Here is a 20,106-nt window from a genome sequence, read left to right as displayed (position 1 = left end):
GACTATGTGCTCGCCAGTTTCTCATATATTCTGTCATTATAGGAAGAAAATGATACTCAGAGCTTAAGAAACCTGTTCCAGTTTATAAAGCTAGCAGGGAAAGAGTGAGAATTCTGCTTCAAGGCTGTGGATCTTTTTACTGTGCTGAGAAGCACTATACCAGGAAAAAAGAAGGGATAAGATGTCAGGAGAAACAAGGGGGGAAAGAAAATAGAAGGGGAAAATACATAACTTTATGAAATTTTTAATAAAGTTCAAAAGAATGACCATCACTAAGTTTTTCTCTGTTGAGTAGTAGGTAAGAAAATATATGTAGATGAACTAAAGTCCTAATAATAATAGCTAACATTTCAATAGTGCTTCTATTTATTATACGGGGCACTCTTCCAAGCATTTTACATATATTAACTCGCATTTCACAAAAACTTTACTACGTAGTTACTAGTATTATTCCTACTTTACAAATGCGGAAATTGCCAAGATTTATACCCTGGCAATCTAGCTCTGGAGAGTTTACGTACTTAAAGCACCATTGCAGGATGTCTAGGGAGATTATTTCAAATACACTTTCACTATATGTTAGAAGTAACAACTGCTGAATACCTTTATTTAAAGCACTTCCTTTAAATGGGTACCCTGTGTAAGATTATAATCAAGGTTAAACATTGAGTATATTCATACTATGGAAAACTATATAGCTGTTAAAAAGAATAAGGTAAATCCATATCCCAACTTAATGTTTTCAGAAAACATTAAGTGAAAAAAGCAAATTGCACAAGGATGTGTGCCACATGATACTACTTAATTAATACATATTTTTTATGCATATGGATATGTACATGTGTATGTATAAATGTTAAGAGTATTCCATAGAAGGACAGACTCTAATAACAATATTTACTTCTGAGGAAAAGGTAAGGGACCAAAATTAGGAGTCCTGGTCAAACAGGGCTTAAGCTTCATTGGTAAAGTTTCAATGTTTCAGAGACTAAGTATTCATACGTTGCTGGTCTAACTGAAAATATTATGTTTCCCTTCTCTTATATTTTGTTTTTTATATATTACATCAAGCCATTCATTTTTGGGAAACCCTGATTTGCTATGAATTTATTTGTATTACTTTCAGGCGTAGTTTTTTTTTTTCAGAAGAAAATGATTTTTTATTAATTAATTAAATTATTAATTTATCATACCTTATGAGAAATAGAGACAGTTATCATTCAACAAGAATTCAAGGACTATTTCTTGAATTCTCTTAGGTATTTAGGTCTTAGGACTACCTGATAATTATATTGAGAGTTTTTATAAGAAGGTTATTTTAAGGTATTTGTATAGCTACCAATAATCTTCTTTAAACTCTTAATCCTAGTGCGTTCCTAAGATGTTTGTCATATACACACTTGCAACCAGGTTCTTCTGCTTTTAAAAAGTTAGTCAATACCAAGTAGATATATATTGCTCTCTTGTTGGGACTATGCTGTCTTCTGGTTATTTCTTCAAACTATTCTACGGGTTGAGTCTTCTCTGTCCAGACTTGTTGAACTAGTTTCATTTCAGCGACTTGTTATTTGTTTCCTTATTTCATTCAGCTGCAGATCTGTAATGTAGAGAGAGATGCCATATAGTTGATTAGAAGGTCAAGTACAGTGGGTGCAGACCTACAAGATCGTGTTCTTCTTCCCCCCGACGATGCATAGGTAAGTTCAGTTTTGCTTTGTAAATGTCTTGTTCGTTGTACTGCCTGTCAGTGGCTAGACTCGCAGTGTGCCAGGGGACTGCTGGAGAGGTATCTTAATGGATGCAATCTGCACAGAATCTTGTGAGATTTCTGTGATTATGGCATCCCAGATGATTTAATCTCTGTGTTTGAGTCAATGTTTTTGTATAAAAGTCATCATTAGTGATATTTTCTGTTGCCAGATAATAGTAAGGATTTTAGAAGAAATTAACGAAAAATGATATTACATTGTACCTTGACTGAGTCTGAATTTAGGGGAGAGGGAAGGGAATGTACATTTCTTTAAAGACAAAACCCTATTTAGCAATTGATCTAAACATTGATAGCACTTTCTTTTTATCTATTTCCCTCATTCCCTGTGGACTAAGGTAGATTGGGAGTAAATAGCTGCAGAGGCACCTGCCTTTATCTGAGAACACCTGCAACTTCTTATGGGAAAAAGAGAGAACCAGGAAACACAGTAAAACCAAAAGTTGAGGAAAACATATCCACTCTCTGAAACTCTTCCTACTAAATATTGAAGAGATATAAATATTGAATTATTTCAAGTTTTTTTTCCAAAATGAGGTTTGCCTCGTGCAAATAAAAGGATAAACTAAAATTCCTTGGCACAAATTTTATATAATTACTAGAGTGATTTTTAACATCAAAGATTATGTTTATTATGGTTTAGATTTATGTAATTTTTGAGACATTTCACATATATTATTTCGACTGATAGTCAAGACACCCATTTGAGTTCATAGAACAGGCATTGTTAACTCTCATTTTAAAGCCTCATTTCTGAGGGAAACATAAGTTAAGGGTCGTGTGCAGAACTACAGAGCTATCAGATGCCCAAACCAGAACGTGTAATCTATAACTCCTCAGATTAGTTACTCTAGCCTTTCTAGGAGGTAAGGGTGCCAACTGGGGAAGCACAGAGATGAAAATTTGGTATCAGTTCTCCCTTTAAATTGGCAAACCTCATCAGATTTTCTTTCCTGCTCATAAGATACGTGTTTGTATCATCTCTTTAGTGAATTCACGGTAATTGTCATAGGTGCCACACTTGTTCTCTTTGAGACCCTCACAAAGAATTACTACAATGACTCACAAATAATCAACACTCTTTGTATATCTGTTGAACAAATGAATGAATGATCAATGGTAGGATATCAAGCATTAATATTTCACTTATTTATTAAATCATCGAATTTGAAAATGCACACCCCATTCTTTGAAAAGAACTGTTTATGAAAATCATTACATTATAAAACAATAATTTTAATCTTTCATATTTCACATTCCCCAAATTGTTCTTTTAAAAATTTCAAGTCTCCTCATAAACACGAAAACTCCTCTTTTCCAATGAACACTTAGGTGTATGTATGACTTTTTTTTCAGTTGAAGGGGAGTAAATTACAGCAGTAATATTGGAGGTCATTATTATTATTCTGTATATCAGCCATATGTTAGAAAAGAGGAGACAGTGGGAAATCCTGAGTGGTTATGGTTTCTTTTAGTTAAGTTCATGGGACACTAATCCAGGATTTGGATGGTTTGCAGGAGATGGCAGGTCACACTAACAGGTAGGCTTAAGGATTGAACAAATGCTTAATCATTCTATGACACCCTATGTCTCACCTACACTAATTCTGCAATATGATCCTCAATCATTCTCACTATTCTTATTTCTTTATCAGTAAGAAACATAATATGGGAACCTTGTCAAAATATATTTCTTTCCTATCTTTGCTCTTTCTACCATAATAAACTTTGGATTCCTTCTCTCTTGGTTTCATGACCCTGTACTCTACATCTCAGAGATGGTTTTCTCTAGTGTTCTGACTTTGCTATGAAAATCCATTTACATTTGCCTTCAGTGATATCTATACCCTTATAAATTTTGCAATTGGGTGACTCATTCACTTTAAAACTTCAGTTATCCTCTTATAAAGGATAAAATGCCAAATGACTTCTTCATTTGAAATTGTTATCCTGTTCCCAGATGTCCAACTTATCTCTCTTCCTATAACTCATTATTTTGGGTATTGCTTAATGAAAGCAAAAATTAGATTCTGCCTCTTCATTATTATCATTCTTTACAAAAAAAGACAGTCATTGGCAAGTCCTTTGTAAATATTAGTGCTTTATATTTTAATTTCTTTGGGGATACTCATTTCAGTTAACTTGTTAATTTGCTAAGTCCATTTCCTCATCTAAAACTATGTCTTCAGAGTTAAAACTATATTAGCAAAGTAAAACCTCCATGCTAGTCACTGAGCACTAATCTTTGAATTAATGATCAATTAAATATTACTATTTTTTTTTTGTATGCTGTATGGCGGAGTCACATTTCATTACTTTTCTGTGTAAGTATCCCATTATTGCAACACCATTTGTTGAATTTTTTTGTTTGGTTTTTGTTTGTTTGTTTGTTTTGCGTCTTTGTTATGTTTTGAGGGAAGTGCATGGACTGGGAATCAGAACTGAATTTCCCCCATGGCAGGCGAGAATTCTACCACTGAACTACTTTTTCATCCCCCTAAATATTATTTTATGTTAGTGTTCAGCAAACTTACAGTGCTTACTATGCACTATATACATATTACGTTTAACACTCACCTTCAGTTTATACATGAAGAAAGTATCTAGCCTAACATCACACGGCTAATGAATTCAAGAGCAGAGATTTGAACCCAGGCATTCCGGAACTGTAGTATGTGCTTAACTATTAGGATGGTCTGCTTTTCCTTCTTTATGATAATTGTCAAGAAAAGAATAGCTTTTATTAAAATTTAAAAGCAGAGGAAAACTTCCACAGTGCTAGTCACTCAGTAGGGTTCTATATATAATCAACAAGTTGAGATAAGTATCCATATCACTGAGATTTAAGGGCTGGTTTATAATACCCTTTCCTTGATTTTTCTTTCCTTCTTTTCCAATTGTCTGAATTAAAGTGAATGATACATTTAAGAGAGAAGGGAAGATGGTGGATATGTGTAGGAGACCAAGATATAAAGGATATTATGATCAGATAAGTATTTGATGCCATTTATGATCAGATAAGTGGGTAGTGGTTTATTTACAATCCTTGTAATAGCTACCCTTTATTATCAATTTACTAAATATAGGTTACTTTACATACATTCTCTCATTTATTTCTTACTATCTTCATGTTAGGCCCTGTCATTACCCCATTTTACAGAAAAGCAAAGTTGCATCAAATCACAGAGTTACTTAATGAGGCTATTCCGCACTATTCTATCCCATCATATTCACAGCTGTATCCATGGTGATACAAACATAATATCACAACCTTTGAAGAGTTCATCACCCAAGGCGTTCACCTACATAACTAAGGTACTCTCATTACAAACAGGAAAGATTGCTTTGAAGTCACACAGGCAAGACCTTCCTTTCTCTTAGATCTGTAGTCTTGTTACTTCTCCTCCCTGATCTTCATTCAGTTTTCTCATTAGTGAAATGGCGATGACAAAACCCACCCCACCAAGCCGTGGCAGCCAGTACACGACAAAACCTATATGAAAACCCTGACACAGAGTAGGAATTGCTATGTGCTACAGTCCTTCATTTACTCACTTCATCACCTCAACATCAATTAGTAGCATGTATTACTATCATTTTAGAGGTGGGAAAACTGAAATTCAGAAAGGTAATTTAAAATTTTCAAGATTCATGTTTAAGAGCCACGAGCAGGGACTGAAGATAGCGTTTTCTAACTCTTAAGGTATGGCCATCTCTGCTCTATCAGGATGCTTATAGACGATTTGTCCAGTAGATGAAGATTTAGAGGAACTTTTTTTAAATCTTTAATTCTTAATTTTATTATCTTTATAGAAATTTGTGTTTTTTTAAATACCTACAGAAAATAAGTTTACAATACTTTATTATTTTCAATCTCATAGTAGCACATATTGAAGCAGAAGCATTAAACGTTGTATGATGAGTTACACGAGGGTAGAAATCGGGTCTTATTCATCTTTGCCTCCCTAAACCCAGAGTGATGCCTGAAACATAGTAAAAGCTCAATAAATGGTTATTGGAAAGAAAAATGGATAGATGAGTGGTTGGATGGATGGATGAGTAGGAGTAGGTGGTAAGTTGGTTGCATAGTTGCATGAATGAAAAGATGGACAAATGAAAAGCAAACAAAGGAGGAATAAGAAAAATTGCAATGGCTGGTCAATTCTTAGAAGTGGCTTGTTCATGTGTATTTATAATGTGTATATTATCCCAACCTGGGCCCTGGGACACACACTTCACAAACTTCATTATGTGTGACTATATCCTGTAACAAAAATATGTTAGGACCAACCCCACATTTTTTTTTGAAACTCTGACATTAGACACTACCCAGGTTTTCAAGTAAAGCAGAACATTCCACAATTCATTTCTGTTTTGTTGGTCAACTCCTTATTCTCTAATTGATATTGTGCTTGTAAAGTAGCATCTCCATTTTATTGCATCACTTCTGGGCCACAATGGAGCACATTTGTTTGTTGGTTAATTTGTTGCATTAAAAATATTCTGGATATTTCTTTATACCCCACCAATCTAATCTCTCTTCTGAGAGGCCTCTCCAAGATGCCATTTGCTTCCAGTACCAAACTTTCCTATTATATATAACCTCATATTAAAATGCTTAATTTCTGAGCATGGCTTTTTTCTATCAGGTGTTTAATAATAATAATAAACAAAAATATAATACTAGGTCACATTTTTTTCAGTATTTACTATGGGCCAGTCACTTTACATGCATTAATGCATTTAATCTGCACATAAATCATACGAGGTAGATATTCATTTTGTTCCCACCTTTCAGATGTGAGAACTGAGACACAGAAGTCCAAATGCCTTGTCTCATATTGCACAGCCAGTAAATAGTGGAGCTAAAACTTGAACTCAAGTAGTCTGGTTCCAGAGATTGAGCTCTTGTCATTATGCTATATAAACTGCTCCCAGTGAAATCAGTTCCATCATGTTGCATTAATTTAGACTAACATGTTTCCATGTGCTATTCCTAATCCAAAGTCTAAATTCAATCCTATCTAAGAAAGGCTTTACAGCTATAAACTGGCACAAGAACACTCTATGTTTTGTTGATATGTGACAAATGTCAGCCAGATCTCAGGATGCACTCAGGATCAGTAGATAAGGAACTTTAGCTGTATGAGGACAGGGGTGTCTAGAAAGGACAAAGATCCAGAAATCATTTCACTTGTTAGGGTTGAGTAGAGGCTAGGGGAAATACAGAACTGCAAGGATTTGGAGTAAATCCAGCCCAGCAGGCCAGACATGATAAGCAGTGAGTAACTATGTACCTTAAAGAAGTGCCAAGAGTTGGGCATATCCACCTGTATGGATGGAGTAGGACCACAAGGAATGCGGGAAAAGCATTCTCGTTCCGCTTTTGTTCACGTTCTCCTCACTTAGCAGCAAGTCTCTCAAGATGGTCCTTTTTTTTGTCAGTTTGCCAAATTTCCATCCCTGAGACCAGGGTGAAGATGTTTTAGTTCCCCAGAGGGCTGAGGAAGTGGGGTCCTCTCTTTCCTAGGTTCCTAATTCTCTTCTTCCAAGTACGCTGAACTCAGCTTAGCCTGAATCTCTTCATTATTTCCACAGAAATGGTCTTTTACTCAGTATTGCACTTCCTCTTTACCCCATCCCCCCCAAACCCTACCCATAAGTGGGTGTTAGATGTGGAAGGAATGTAAGAAGTTTTCTTTGTCTCTTCTTCCTTTTCTTTTTAAACTTCCAGGTAACAAAGAGTTCCATGAAATACCAAATGATGAGAGTACATTTAGAACAATGTTTTCAAAACATGGAACTTCAGGGTCCCACAAAACATTGGAAGATATGGTGATAAAATCATATTTGGGGAAATTTTATTTCAACCCAATTCAACAAATAGTGGTACAGCATCTACTGTGAAGCAGGTGGGATATTAGGTGCTGGGTTTATACCAGTGAACAGGTTATATAAAAACCCAGGATAGAATGATACTCGACATTACCCCCATTTGAACTTAATGAAGTCCCCAACACTTTTTGAAGAGATGATCTTATATAACTTTATCCAACAGATTTTTCCAAACCTATTTGAATATGGGAAACCACCCTTCTCCCCACATCCTGGGAACACTGATTAAGAAAGTCTTCAGTGCAGTATGACTTAGCCAAGCTTCATGATCATGCACACTTATGGGGGAAGAAAAGATTTGTACACATAACATATTAAGAAATAAAAGGTATAGTGGACATGTGGCCACTAAAGAGAAAACCATCCAATTAAATACAGACCTTCAAACTTTACAAACAACCATAAATACATAAATATGACAATTAAATTTCTTTGCACATACCTGTGTCACAGGCCTCCTTCCCTCCTTGCCCCTTTCTAATAATTTCAGTCAATGCTATAAGTGCTTTGAAGGGAAGAGAAAAGGGAATTCTAACTTTTTGTGAGTACTGGAGAATTTAAAACCGATGGAAATGGAGAAGATGTGAAAGCAAAAACAACTCAAGACTTAATCATAGTGAAAGACAGTGGCCTGGCTGAGCAGTAAAAACCCTTTACCATCACTTAACTTTTACCCTCTTAAATTATACAAATTATTCATTTGCATTAATAGGAAACCTGTTCTGACAAAAAAAAAAAAATCTCTCAAGAGGTAGTTTGAGCCTGCCATGCAGGAGATCTGGGTTCAATTCCTGGTGCCTGCCCATGCAAAAAAAAAAAAGAAAAGAAAAGAGGTAGTTTGATATCACTGAGAAAAATGTGTATCTGAGTCATAGCAGACAAAGTTATTCTAACTGCACACTGCCTGCACGAATTAAGTGAGTTTTCTGTCTAAAGCAAGTTATTTATCTATAGACTGAAGATAAATAATTCTACTGAAGAGTGTTTGGAAGATAAAATGTGATAATACATGAACAAACCCTACAAAGACGGCACTTACCAAATAGTAGCTCTTGTTTCTATTATTTTTTTATATTAAGTGGTCATTCTGAAAGAGTCACTGGGTGTTCAGATAATCATATATCTGAGTGATTTAGTTCACAAAGAAAGATTGCTTTTCTTGTAACCAAGTTCAGTTACTCTGAAGAAATGATGATATTTAATAAGGGAAGGAGAGTTTGGCATTTTGGTTTTAGAGAAAATCTTTCTTCCAACAATCGGCCCTAAACCAGGAAAAGGGGAATAGCTTTCTACACCCAAAGGGCTCCCTGAAATTCAGAACCTTCAGTACTTTAGTTCACTTACATTAGGAGTTCAATAGACTTGTAGATTGACATAGGAAGCTAATACATATTTTTTAAAATCAGACAGTTTATTTTGAACTTCAAAGAACTTTATGGCCACCTACAAGAACATTATGTGTCTATAAACTGGCATTTGTATAATAATGAAAAGTTTCTATCTACATGGAACAGACAAATAATTCTAAAAGAGGAAAAATTTGGACCTTGTAGATATGATAATAATAAAGGGCATGTGACTGATGATGGAGTGAGTCAAAGTTGCTGCCTGCAGGGAAGACTTTTCTAGGAACAGGAAGATCCATACACAGTAAAGGGCTCATAATAACTTTCACTTCAATCAAACCATCTTTGAACTCACATAGATAGAAGTCACCTATGTGAGACTGGCATTGAGAAAATGCATATCCAGACTCTAGTCATTAACACCACTGCTATGTATATGTTCTTCAAGATATGCCTTTAAGTCAACAAGATTGCAGAAGGCAAAGTCACAAAATCATTCAAATTATCACAATGCTTCATTGACAATATCTTTGGAAAATAATGCTATGAATGCAGCCTTCTAAATGATGATAATCAACCTTAATGAATGTGTAACGGGATATGATATACTGGATTTCACACTGAGTATAGATTGTGTTTCTCTGAGTAAATATCATCCATAATTGCCCTTTCCTTAAAGTAATGCAGAATCCAATTAGGTCACCATCAGGATTACTTTTAGCTTTCTACCCATTTTAATTTCCAAGAGCTCATTTTGTATTCCCAAAAATTATTACTTGAAAAAAATCCCTTAATTTTCTTCTAATTTTATGCATGACATTGGATTCCCTCTTCATGGAATCATCCCCCCAACCTCTGCCACCAAAAAAAAAAAAAGACACGTACGGAAGATTTTAAATCTCACATGCTTTCTTTGAAACTATAGGTCTCTATCCATTTTCGTGATAGTCACAATATTTTCAGTTGTGGTGGGTGGAATTCTGTGAAAACCCTCAAGATTCCTGCCCCTTGGTGTTACACACACCTTTTCCTGCTATTCAGTTAAACACTAGTCTAAGTGCTACTGAGAAGGAATTTTGCAGATGTAATTAAGATTCCAAATCAGTCGATGTTAGAATAGGGACGCTATTCTTGGAGGGTCTAGCCCAATCAGGGGTTTACCTGGCTAGAGAGATTTGAAGCATGAAAAGGACTCAATGTGAGAGAGAATCTCCATCACTAGCTTTGAGGATAGTGGTCCACACGGCAAGAAACGTGGATAGCATTTAGAAGCTGAGACAAGCTTTTGGCTGACAGCCAGCTTAAGCAAGAAACCTCAGAAACTGAATTCTTCCAAAAATATGAGTGAACTTGGAAGAAGATCACCAATCTCAACTGAGAAAGCAGCCCCAACTGACACCTTGATTTCTGCCCTGTGAGACCCTAAGCAGCAAGTCCCGCCATGCTACATATGAACTGTGAGCTAATAAATGCGTGCTGCTTTAACATTAAATTCATGGTAATTTGTCACACAGCAATAGAAAACGAAACACCAGTGTTTGTTTTATGGGTGTAAATAAAGCCAAAAATAAAAAAAAATTCAGGTGCACAATGGTGCATCTCTAAGTACAGTCTAGATTCCAAAAGGATTTTCCAAGTGTGTTGCTTTTCCAATACTAATACAAATTCTTCAAAATAGGAAGTTAATGTTATATTTTTCGATTTCACACATTGCTTGTTCATATTCATGAAAGTTGATAGTAATTTGAAAGTTTATTTGTATAGGATTAAGTAGCTGCAGCTTTTATCCATGGATCCTGCAACTTTTGTAATTTGTCATTGTGTACTTGCTATATTCCCTAAAGTTTTTCTCAAAAAGAGAGACTCTCTGCCGATGACTTATCATCCAGTCTACTGGTCCCTGTTTTTTCCCAAAGGCTTACAGCTCCTTCTATGTAATTTGTGGATGTAAGATTGCCATGGCACTTGATGTAGTGTGTTGAAACATTCATCTGCTTATGATGCACCATTCAGTCTGCAACGCTGTGAGGCTGTGCGTGTATTGGAGGGGGCGTGAACTTCTTGTTCACATCTACTTTCTCCAGGCTTGTATTCAGGAACTGTGCTGTGATGGGAAGATATATTTCAAAGCCTGAAAATTGCCTTGAGTCTAGGCTTTTCCTTTGGTTCTTTTTTATTTTTTTTACTGCTGAATGACTTGGGGACATACTCAGAAAGTTCTTTGAGATAATGAATGGTCGAATAAGTGAAGAATGTATGAGTAAGTGAAGAGATAATTCCCTGATCTTTTTAAACACTTCCTCTCAGGTCAGGATGATCTTGACCAAAATTACAGGCAAATGTCTTGTTGCTGGGAAAGTAAGCCAAAGTGACTTGTAAGGCAAGCCAAAGCAGCTCTCCTTATCCAACGAGAACCAGAAAGTCTGTATGTTAGAACATGAGACTAATTGGTGGGCTTTCCTTCCTGCAGAGCAGTAGGACCTGACATCCAAAGAAGAGATCTGAAGCCATGGACGGTTGTTCTTCTTCTTCTGTTATCACTGACAGTGGTGGTAATGACCATTGGTTTTCTGGTTCACTTTTTAGGATCTGGTAGGTAAAATTAGGGATTTCACTTTTCAGCAACCTCATTTGCATGAAAATAAATATATTTCTACCAAAAAATACTGGTACCTTTACCTGTAAGTGTTCATATTGAGAATATTGCTTTAATTTTTCAATCATTCAATCAACAAATAATTGTTGAGTACCTACTCTGTGCCAGGTACTTTTCTGGGTACTCAGGACACAGCATGAAACAAAGCAAACAAATTCCCTATCTCCATGGAGCTTATAATCTAGTATGAATTCTAGTATAATAAGCATTCACACAAGAATAGCATATGTCTAAAATTTGCTAATAATGAAAAGCAAAAATTGTAATCATTCTTTATATATTCAAGGAAAAATATGTAATTAAGATTGGCTCTTTTACTGATGGCCATCATTTTTCATGCACCAACATTTCAATAGCAAGAGAAAAATACTTGTCTAATGAAATAACACATTTCAAAATGAGGGGTAAGCTCTAAGTATGAAATATTATTACTTATCTTTAAAGAAAATTTACTCTTTCCAAAACAATATTTAGATACTACATTTTATCGATGTATTTAGAGATATTTATAATATCAATATTTATAATCACATGAATAATATATTTGGGAATTTTTCTCTTTTTATATTGCATCTCCTCTGCACAGAGTGCAAAGCATTTAAAATTCTTCACAAATTTCCACACTGCAACTTTATTGTGAATGTGCATGATAAAAATGACTAGCTCAGGGTGCTAAATTGAATGGTCTCATCTGCTATCATACTCCACAGATCTGATGAGAGAATGAGTACTTTCAGGAAACTTAAAAGGCTTAAGAACATAGTCCTACATTTAAAATGAAAATCCCATATGTTTACTATATGCCAATAAAAAATGATTCTCAGTTCTATTTGATACAAAAGTCCTTTATGGGAAAATTTTAGTTTGTATATTTGTTACTAGAATAAAAAATTTTTTTAAAAATTAGACTGTACAACAGAAACAGTTATCCCTAATGTAAATCATGGACTATAGTTAATGGTACAATTATAATAATGCTCTTTCATTAGCCGTAACAAATGTACTATGCTAATATGAGGTGTTTATAATGGGTGAGCGGTATTTGGGAACTATATATTTTTTTTTATTAAATTTTAAATGGGAACTCTATATTTTATCCATGATTTTCCGTAAATCTACACCTTTTCTAATAAAAAAGGTAGAAAGAAAATTCTTTTATTATGTGTGAAAGTTTTGATAACAGTATGGATTACACAGATGACTAGTTAGAGGGACTAAGTAAAAGTGCAAGCTCCAGAGATGTCTGGTTTATGAGATACACCATCCTGAGATTAATATTAATCCTTCATAGCTTCCCTGCCTTCCCTGGACTTACTCTTAAATTTGCCAAATTCCTCACCAGTCTTACCGCTCTGTTTTCTTACCTTTTGATTGCCAAGCAGAGATCTTATTAACCTAACCCTGTTACCCACTGTTTTTGCCTCTAACATTAGATAGATTTGTTCTCAGCCTTCCTCTTCATATCTTAGCACACATGGCTTTTTCATTAAAAATCAAAATTTGCTAAGACCTTCATTTGTGTCTACACCCAGTAGAGCATACTGTAGTGTACATATCACCAAAGGGCAAAGGGCAATTAGTAATTGAGGGTTCAGGCTCTTGAACCAGACTACCCAGATTTAAAACTTGGATAGGCCACTTACTACTTGTAAAACATAAAACAGCAACTTGAGACCTCTGTGCCTCACTTTCCTCATCTGTAAAATGGAGACATTGCCAACTTTAGAGAGCTAATATGAGGATCTATGCATCCTTGTATGATCCCTGTATGATCCATGTATGAGTCAATACATGGAAAATGCTCAGTAGTTCCTGGGTCGTGGCAGGCACTCAATAAACGCTAGTAATTATTACTAACAAAGAGTGTTAACCATTGTTTCCATTTGAAAATAAAACCTTAAATACAAAGAATCTCAAGACTTCATAATTAGCCCCATTATAATTAAGGCTTAGATCCTGAAATCTATATCCAAACCACATAATTTCCAACTTTTCCTCCCCACAACAGACCACAAAATGGAGTATTATCATGGCACCTTCAGATTTTCAGATCTACAGGTCAAGAGCAATTCTGGACAAATTAGCACATACCAATTTAAAGAGTTGCAGGAGATGAATGAGAATTTGGTAAGTAGGGTAAAATTATTTTATCATAGAACAATGCATATGGAAGCATTTTTTGGATCATTTATTTCAATATTTCTCAAAACATGATCTTTCATACCACTTGTGTCAGAATCATCTGGAGTTCTTGCAGACTCCTACACACAACCCTAGACCTGCAGAATCAGTGTGGGATGGGTTAGGTATGTGGGGAGAAGAGACTGTAGGAAGGAAATCTTCATTTTTAACAAATAGGTGATTTTCATGAACCACTCTAACTCAGCCACCTCATTTAAAGTTGTGAGAACTAAGTCCAAGGTATCTTAGCCCTTTGCTTCCCTTAATACACCAAAATGTCACTCAAATGGGAAAGCGTAACTATACCAGAAATTATTGTAAGACCATACGCTTTCACTGTAAGGTCAAATTTTAAGATTTCAAGTATTTCTTAAACGTATGATAAAAGAAAGGATGACCACAAATCTTCATTGTATCTTACAAGTAATACTAATGATAGCTTTCTCAAATCCATTTCCATTTTTCATGGCATCATCTGTTCCTTGTCAACTTCAACATATTTACAGTAATGCCACAGATTATGCTTATAATTACATTTTCAATTAACAGTGTCATGCACATTGTTTTCTATTTTGCAGTCTCATTCACCTCCCATAAGTTATCAATGTTTACAGATTGATCTACATTCTTTCACTCTTTTATATTAACGGTGTCTTAGAAAATAAAATTTGCAGTGAATTCTTCTCCCCCACCTTTTTTTTTTTTTTTTTCTGCATGGGCAGGCACCAGGAATCCAACCCAGGTCTCAGGCATGGCAGGTGAGAACTCTGCCTGCTGAGTCACCATGGCCTGCCCTGCAGTCAATTCTTAAGGACAAATCTGGAGCTTGAATATGAATCCCAGTTCCTCCTCTAATCCTAATTATCTCTAGATTACCCTCCTCAATGTTAAAAAAAAAATCTGCCTTAGTTAAAAAGATATAAAAATTGTTTGAACAATTAAAATTGTTATAATTATTCAGGAAGTTCAAAATCTATTTTCTTAATGTTTTATAGCTGATGTTGTTTTAAGGTTGCTGAAGTAAATGGTCAGCAATGTGGCAGGACTTTTAAAGATAGTAAGGAAAATGCAACAGTACATCTAAACAGGAAAAGCTGTGTTTGGGAAGTGGACTTTTATGTTTTGGTTATTTCTGGGATTGAGTAATCTTTGTGCACAAAGGCTGAGTTAGGCAATGGCACTTTACCATCATTGACACATGCAAATTCCTTCTCTTGTTGTGATAATTTATTTATTCTCCTTTATTCCCTTTACTCACTTCCATTCCCCTCTTCCCAGCAGGTAACCAACCTAATGTGGTTCATATGTATTCTATTGATTGCATTTGTTCTTGCAAAAATATGTTTTATTTTGCATGAATGTACTTTTAAATCATTTAAGTGGTAATGTGTTGCAAATCACTATTTGTCTCATACCGTTTTACCAAAACTGGATATTGTTTGTTTTCTAATTTTGGCCAGCTTGATGGACATAAGGTGGTATTATATTTGTTATTTAATTTACATTTTTTAAATTACTAATGACGATGCACATTATTATATTAATTGTTACCCTTTTCGGTTTTATTTTCTATTAACTGCCTGTATATATTCTGTATATATTCTTTACCCAATTTTCTGTTGGAGTTGTTTTGTTTTGCTTTATTCTTATTGCTTTGCAGGAGTTCCTTATGTATTCTAGAATTAGCAGTTTTGGTTCTAGACATTGAACTTATCTTGTCTTCTATTAATTGTAACCATGCTGTCCTTCATGAAATAGAAATCTATAATGCTGGATTTTCAAAGTAATCATATTTTGATTTGAAGTGATGAAATTCATTAGTTTCCTTTGTCTAATGGTTTATGTTCTTGAAGTTTTTAAAAGACATCCTTCCCTGGTCCTAAGACAATAATATTCTAACAATTTTTTTCTATTTCAAAGGAGTCCACCTTTGAATGTGATGTTAGGTAGGGATTCTTTTTTTTGTTGTTGTTCTCCATATACTAAGCCAGTTTTCCCAATATAACCAACTATACAACCTGACCTTTTCCCAATATATGGCATGGTTTTTGAACCCATTGCATTTCTAGGAGCTTGGTTCTGGCAGAAGAGGAAACAAGTTCTATATCCTCAGGCTTCTCCTAATGTCTTTGGAAAGATCGAAAATGAACAGCGTGACCTGATGCAATTTAGGACTAAATTGTCCATTGTATGTAGACAATAAGCAAAGAAAATCAACAAGGTTTCCCATGGTCAGGAAAAGATTTGTATTATTTTAACCCTGTTTAAATGAGACTTGCTCCTCTTTCTCACCTACTCCCCCACCCAAGTTAGCTTTAGAAGAATTACAGGAAGGGTTCATGCCTCATCCTTAGCCACTCCTATTTATTGTTGGCAAAATCCCAATGAATAAAACAGGATTCTTCTCCCTGTCCTGTATGGGCACTAATTAGACAGCCAAAAAGAACATGTTGTAGGTCCTGTTCTTCTTCATAATTTAGGATTTACTGATTTGAATGCAAACGGAGATGTAAAAGTAAAATGAGTGCATTCTCAGGTACAACTAAAACCCATCCCAGTTCCTAGTTTCCTGAGATAGTGGCACAGACTATCTCAACTCTGGTATCATCCTTCAGAGTAGACTCCAGAAACCAGACACCAGTAATTCATGATTCCCCCAAATAGATAGGTCACTTTTATTATTATTCAAATTTTATATTTGGGTAAGGTCACTGACGGAGAGGGCGCTTCATTTAGAGAAAAGTATTTCAGAAGTATCAAAAAAATATTTTAAAAGTATGGAGTCATTATGAATGTGAAAGTTATAAACTAATTTACAGTTCAGCCTATTTTAGTTTGGTTTATAACTATTTTAGTTCATTTTAGTTTAATACAGTTTAAGCTGTTGTTAAACTATAACAATAATAATAGCTAATATGTATTGAATGCTAAGCACCAAGCTAAGCATCTTGCATGTATTAATTTTGTTAATCCTCAACAACACCCTTATGAGGCAAGTACTAACTCAACTTTACAGATGATAAATCAAGATAAAGAGATAAATTTTCTCTAGGGCATTCAGCCTGTACAGTTGGGACTTGGAAGCAAGCATTCTGATTTGAGATTCCACATTAAGAATTACCTTCTGTGTTCCTCTTGATGTTTATCATTCAAAAACATTATGTTTTGATAATTCCTGAGGTTTTACACCCCATCCAATATTCCACAAAATACCCAGGAGACAGGTATTTGTTTCTGGTACACTATGCCCTTTTAATTAAACATAGTAATTTATTAACACTTAAAATGTTGAGAGTTTTCACAGGATGGTCTCAGAAAAAATATTGCCCCTGTCCCCAGGGCAATTTAGAATTTTATCTTCTTTGTACCCAGGAACACCAGAATAGGACTCAAAATGATCCTCAAAATATCCTTGAGACCAAGTGTCTAGAGTTGTAGATACGAAGAAATGGGAAACAAAAAGTGATAAATGTAGTTTAGGAACACTCTCAAATTAGAAGACAGAAGTGTAAGGTTTAGCTCCAATCTGCATTTCTACTGAGTTCCTTTACTTTAAAAAAATAAAAAATCCAATTGGGTCAAGAGATGAACTTAGCAAAGGCATTAAAGTTCACCTAAATTTGGAGTTAAGGAAGTAAAAGAAGGAAAAGTTTCCTAATGCTTGGAGTAGGTCTATGGGTTTACGCTTAGAAAGAAGAGAGTGGATATGGAAGTTTTGAGAATAAAATAAACCAAGATTATGAATAAACTTCATGTGCAGAGGTTAGGAAAGTTGGATATAGCATATGACTGACTCTTCTTTGAGATCTCAGGTCTAAGTTCATTCTGTAATTAAAGATTAGGCATGCCTCAAACAGCAGGGTGTGTATTGTTAGTGTGACCTTCAATGTATTTAGTTTGAATCCTGAAAGAAAAAGCTAGCTATTGTATATTTCATTTCTAATCCCCAATACAATACTGCAAGAGAAGTGTTGCTATGCCCACTTTCCAGATACAAAAATTAAGCTTCTGAATTTAAGTTTCTAGAGCTGATAAAGATGGAGGGGAGAGTTGAATCCATATAGATATTCCAAACAAGTACTCTTTCCACTTAATTGTCCAACTTTTCAGAAAGGGACTCAGCTAAGATTGGAAATTCAAGGTGGAGAAAAATATTAAAATTTACATCAATTCTTCACCTTTTTAATTTTAAATCCATAAAGATTATAAATCCAGCAAGTTGAGGGTGCTAACCAACTTTTTCTTAACCAATACATCAGTTTTGCTGTCTGGATAAAGATATCCACCGCTTAGTTTCCTCAATTCCCTGTACCAATTTTTGATAAGAAAAGCAACAGGAGAAGCAACTATAATACAAAAAGAAAGGTTAACAGATGTATGTATGTCTAGCTTAAACCATCCGTGGTTGGAGGGGAGATATGGATGGGTCAGTTTTTTGAGGAAAATTTTTTGGTTTTGTTTTTGTTTTTGAGAAAGGAAGCAGTATGAGCAATCTCTAAGCCTCCTGATAAGATTGTAACTATTGCACATTCTTCACTCTGCCACTCCGCCAGATTATCTATTTAGATTATCATTCATTCATTCACTCATTCAGCAAATATGACACCATCAGGCACTATAGAAGAGGCTAATAAAAATGATGATTCTCTCTACCTACTCCCTCTTTCTCTGTCTCTCTCTCACACAATAATCACATTAGAGAACAGCAAATCTGGGAAGGACATTAATCTTCTAATTAATCATCTTCTGCTTTGGGCATTCTGGCTTTACATACCTTTATTACAACTTTAGACATGTCCAAATTAGATGTTTTCTACTTTTAGAAAGGTAATTTGGGAACCAAAGTTTAAAATATAGTCTCTATGTGGAATGATGGAAATGCTTTGGTAATTCAGGGTTGTTAACAGCACTGAAATATATTTCTGAATGTGGTTAAAAAGAGAAATGTTAGGTTGAATATAAAAAGTCCATGGAATTGCACTACACATTGAACCCTAAGTGGAACCATGGACTATAGTTAATAGCACATTAAAAAAACGTGCATTCAATGATTGTAACAAATGTACCACATCAATGCAAGGTGTTAATAGAGGGATATATGGGAATCTTGTATTTTATGCATAATTATTCAGTAAACCCACAACTTCTCTAGTTTTATAAAAAGATAATTCAGACTTTTAGGTCTTTGTAGTTAATACTTTATCCTTTGTAATCCTGAATTGCAAAAATTTTAATTATATGAATTTACTTTGCCTTTAATCCCAGGAATATAAACCAATTTGGGATAAGGTTTTCCAATATATCATTACTTGCTATATGGGGTTAGTTAGTTACAGATATCTGACTGATTCCCTCAGACATTCTACAAGAAAACATTGAGGAAGAGCCAGTGAAATCAAAGAAATGACTTTAATAGCATCACATAACATCACAACCAATTCAGTAGGGGATTTATTATCTTTTAGTTTAGGATATTCAGAAAGTCACACTTCCACAGCACTCCACCCACACCCCCTCAGACATCGTAGGATACTGCATCCAACTGCCTTCTCCAATAGACATGGCAGTGGCTCAAAGCTGCAGGCATTACAAAGATGATGTTGTGACAAACGAAGTGACCTGATCCCCATATAGTCAACAAACCTCAAAATCCTGCGAGCACCACTCAGTATTCAGGTTGGCCATACTCTACTTAGGTTTGGAACAATGATTCCTCACTGACTTGAGTCTTAGGTTTCACCAAAAATCCAAAGTATAGATGCAATAACAATTTTAGAGGATTGCAATGAGCATTAGCAAACTTATGGCCCTTATTACTGGGCGGCAATGAAAGCAGGCTGCCTTGTAGGGGGGTAGGAGCTCTCTGTACTCACCCTGTGGTCGGCGTTGCCAGGACATTCACAGACTCTGGAATGAGGTGACTCTGGTTTGTGTCTGGGCTCTGCTGCTCATTTCTAGGTCACCTAGGGCCAAGTCCTTCCTCATCTGTATAATGGAGATGTTAATAGTAGTCATCTTGGAGAGTTGATGGGAAAAGCGAATGAATTCAAATGTTAGAGCAGTGCTTGATGCACAGTTGGCAGAAAGCAGTACTACCCCACTATTTTGACTGCTGTAGTCTTACCACAGAGTGGTTTTCCCTACAAGGAATCAAACCACTTGAAAACTTTGGCAAAGAGAAAAAAAATCCCTTCGAAGACTCAAGTGCAGTTGTCTTCTTTTCTGTAAGAGCAAGATACTACCTTGATGTAAAACACATC

The 20,106-nt window shown here is 35.2% G+C and overlaps 1 protein-coding gene across 2 annotated transcripts in view; it reads left to right on the top strand.

Annotated features, from left to right (window-relative positions):
- The first annotated feature begins 1,478 nt into the window (after positions 1-1,478).
- LOC143663673 (transmembrane protease serine 11A-like) overlaps positions 1,479-20,106 on the top strand; it is a 42,887-nt gene continuing 24,259 nt past the window's right edge. The window contains exons 1-3 of one of the 2 annotated variants that reach the window (XM_077137152.1): positions 1,479-1,697; positions 11,485-11,601; positions 13,674-13,792. In XM_077137152.1, coding sequence (XP_076993267.1) covers positions 11,565-11,601; positions 13,674-13,792 — 156 coding nt within the window. In that variant the 5' untranslated portion in view covers positions 1,479-1,697; positions 11,485-11,564. Of the gene's footprint in view, positions 1,698-11,479; positions 11,602-13,673; positions 13,793-20,106 lie in introns of both variants that reach the window. The other variant, XM_077137151.1, reaches the window with a different exon arrangement.

This window comes from Tamandua tetradactyla, chromosome 19 (assembly GCF_023851605.1).
Source record: "Tamandua tetradactyla isolate mTamTet1 chromosome 19, mTamTet1.pri, whole genome shotgun sequence".
In the NCBI taxonomy this organism is placed as follows: Eukaryota; Metazoa; Chordata; class Mammalia; order Pilosa; family Myrmecophagidae; genus Tamandua; species Tamandua tetradactyla.
Note: the sequence above shows the minus strand (reverse complement) of the source record. Positions and strands in the feature narration are given on the sequence as shown.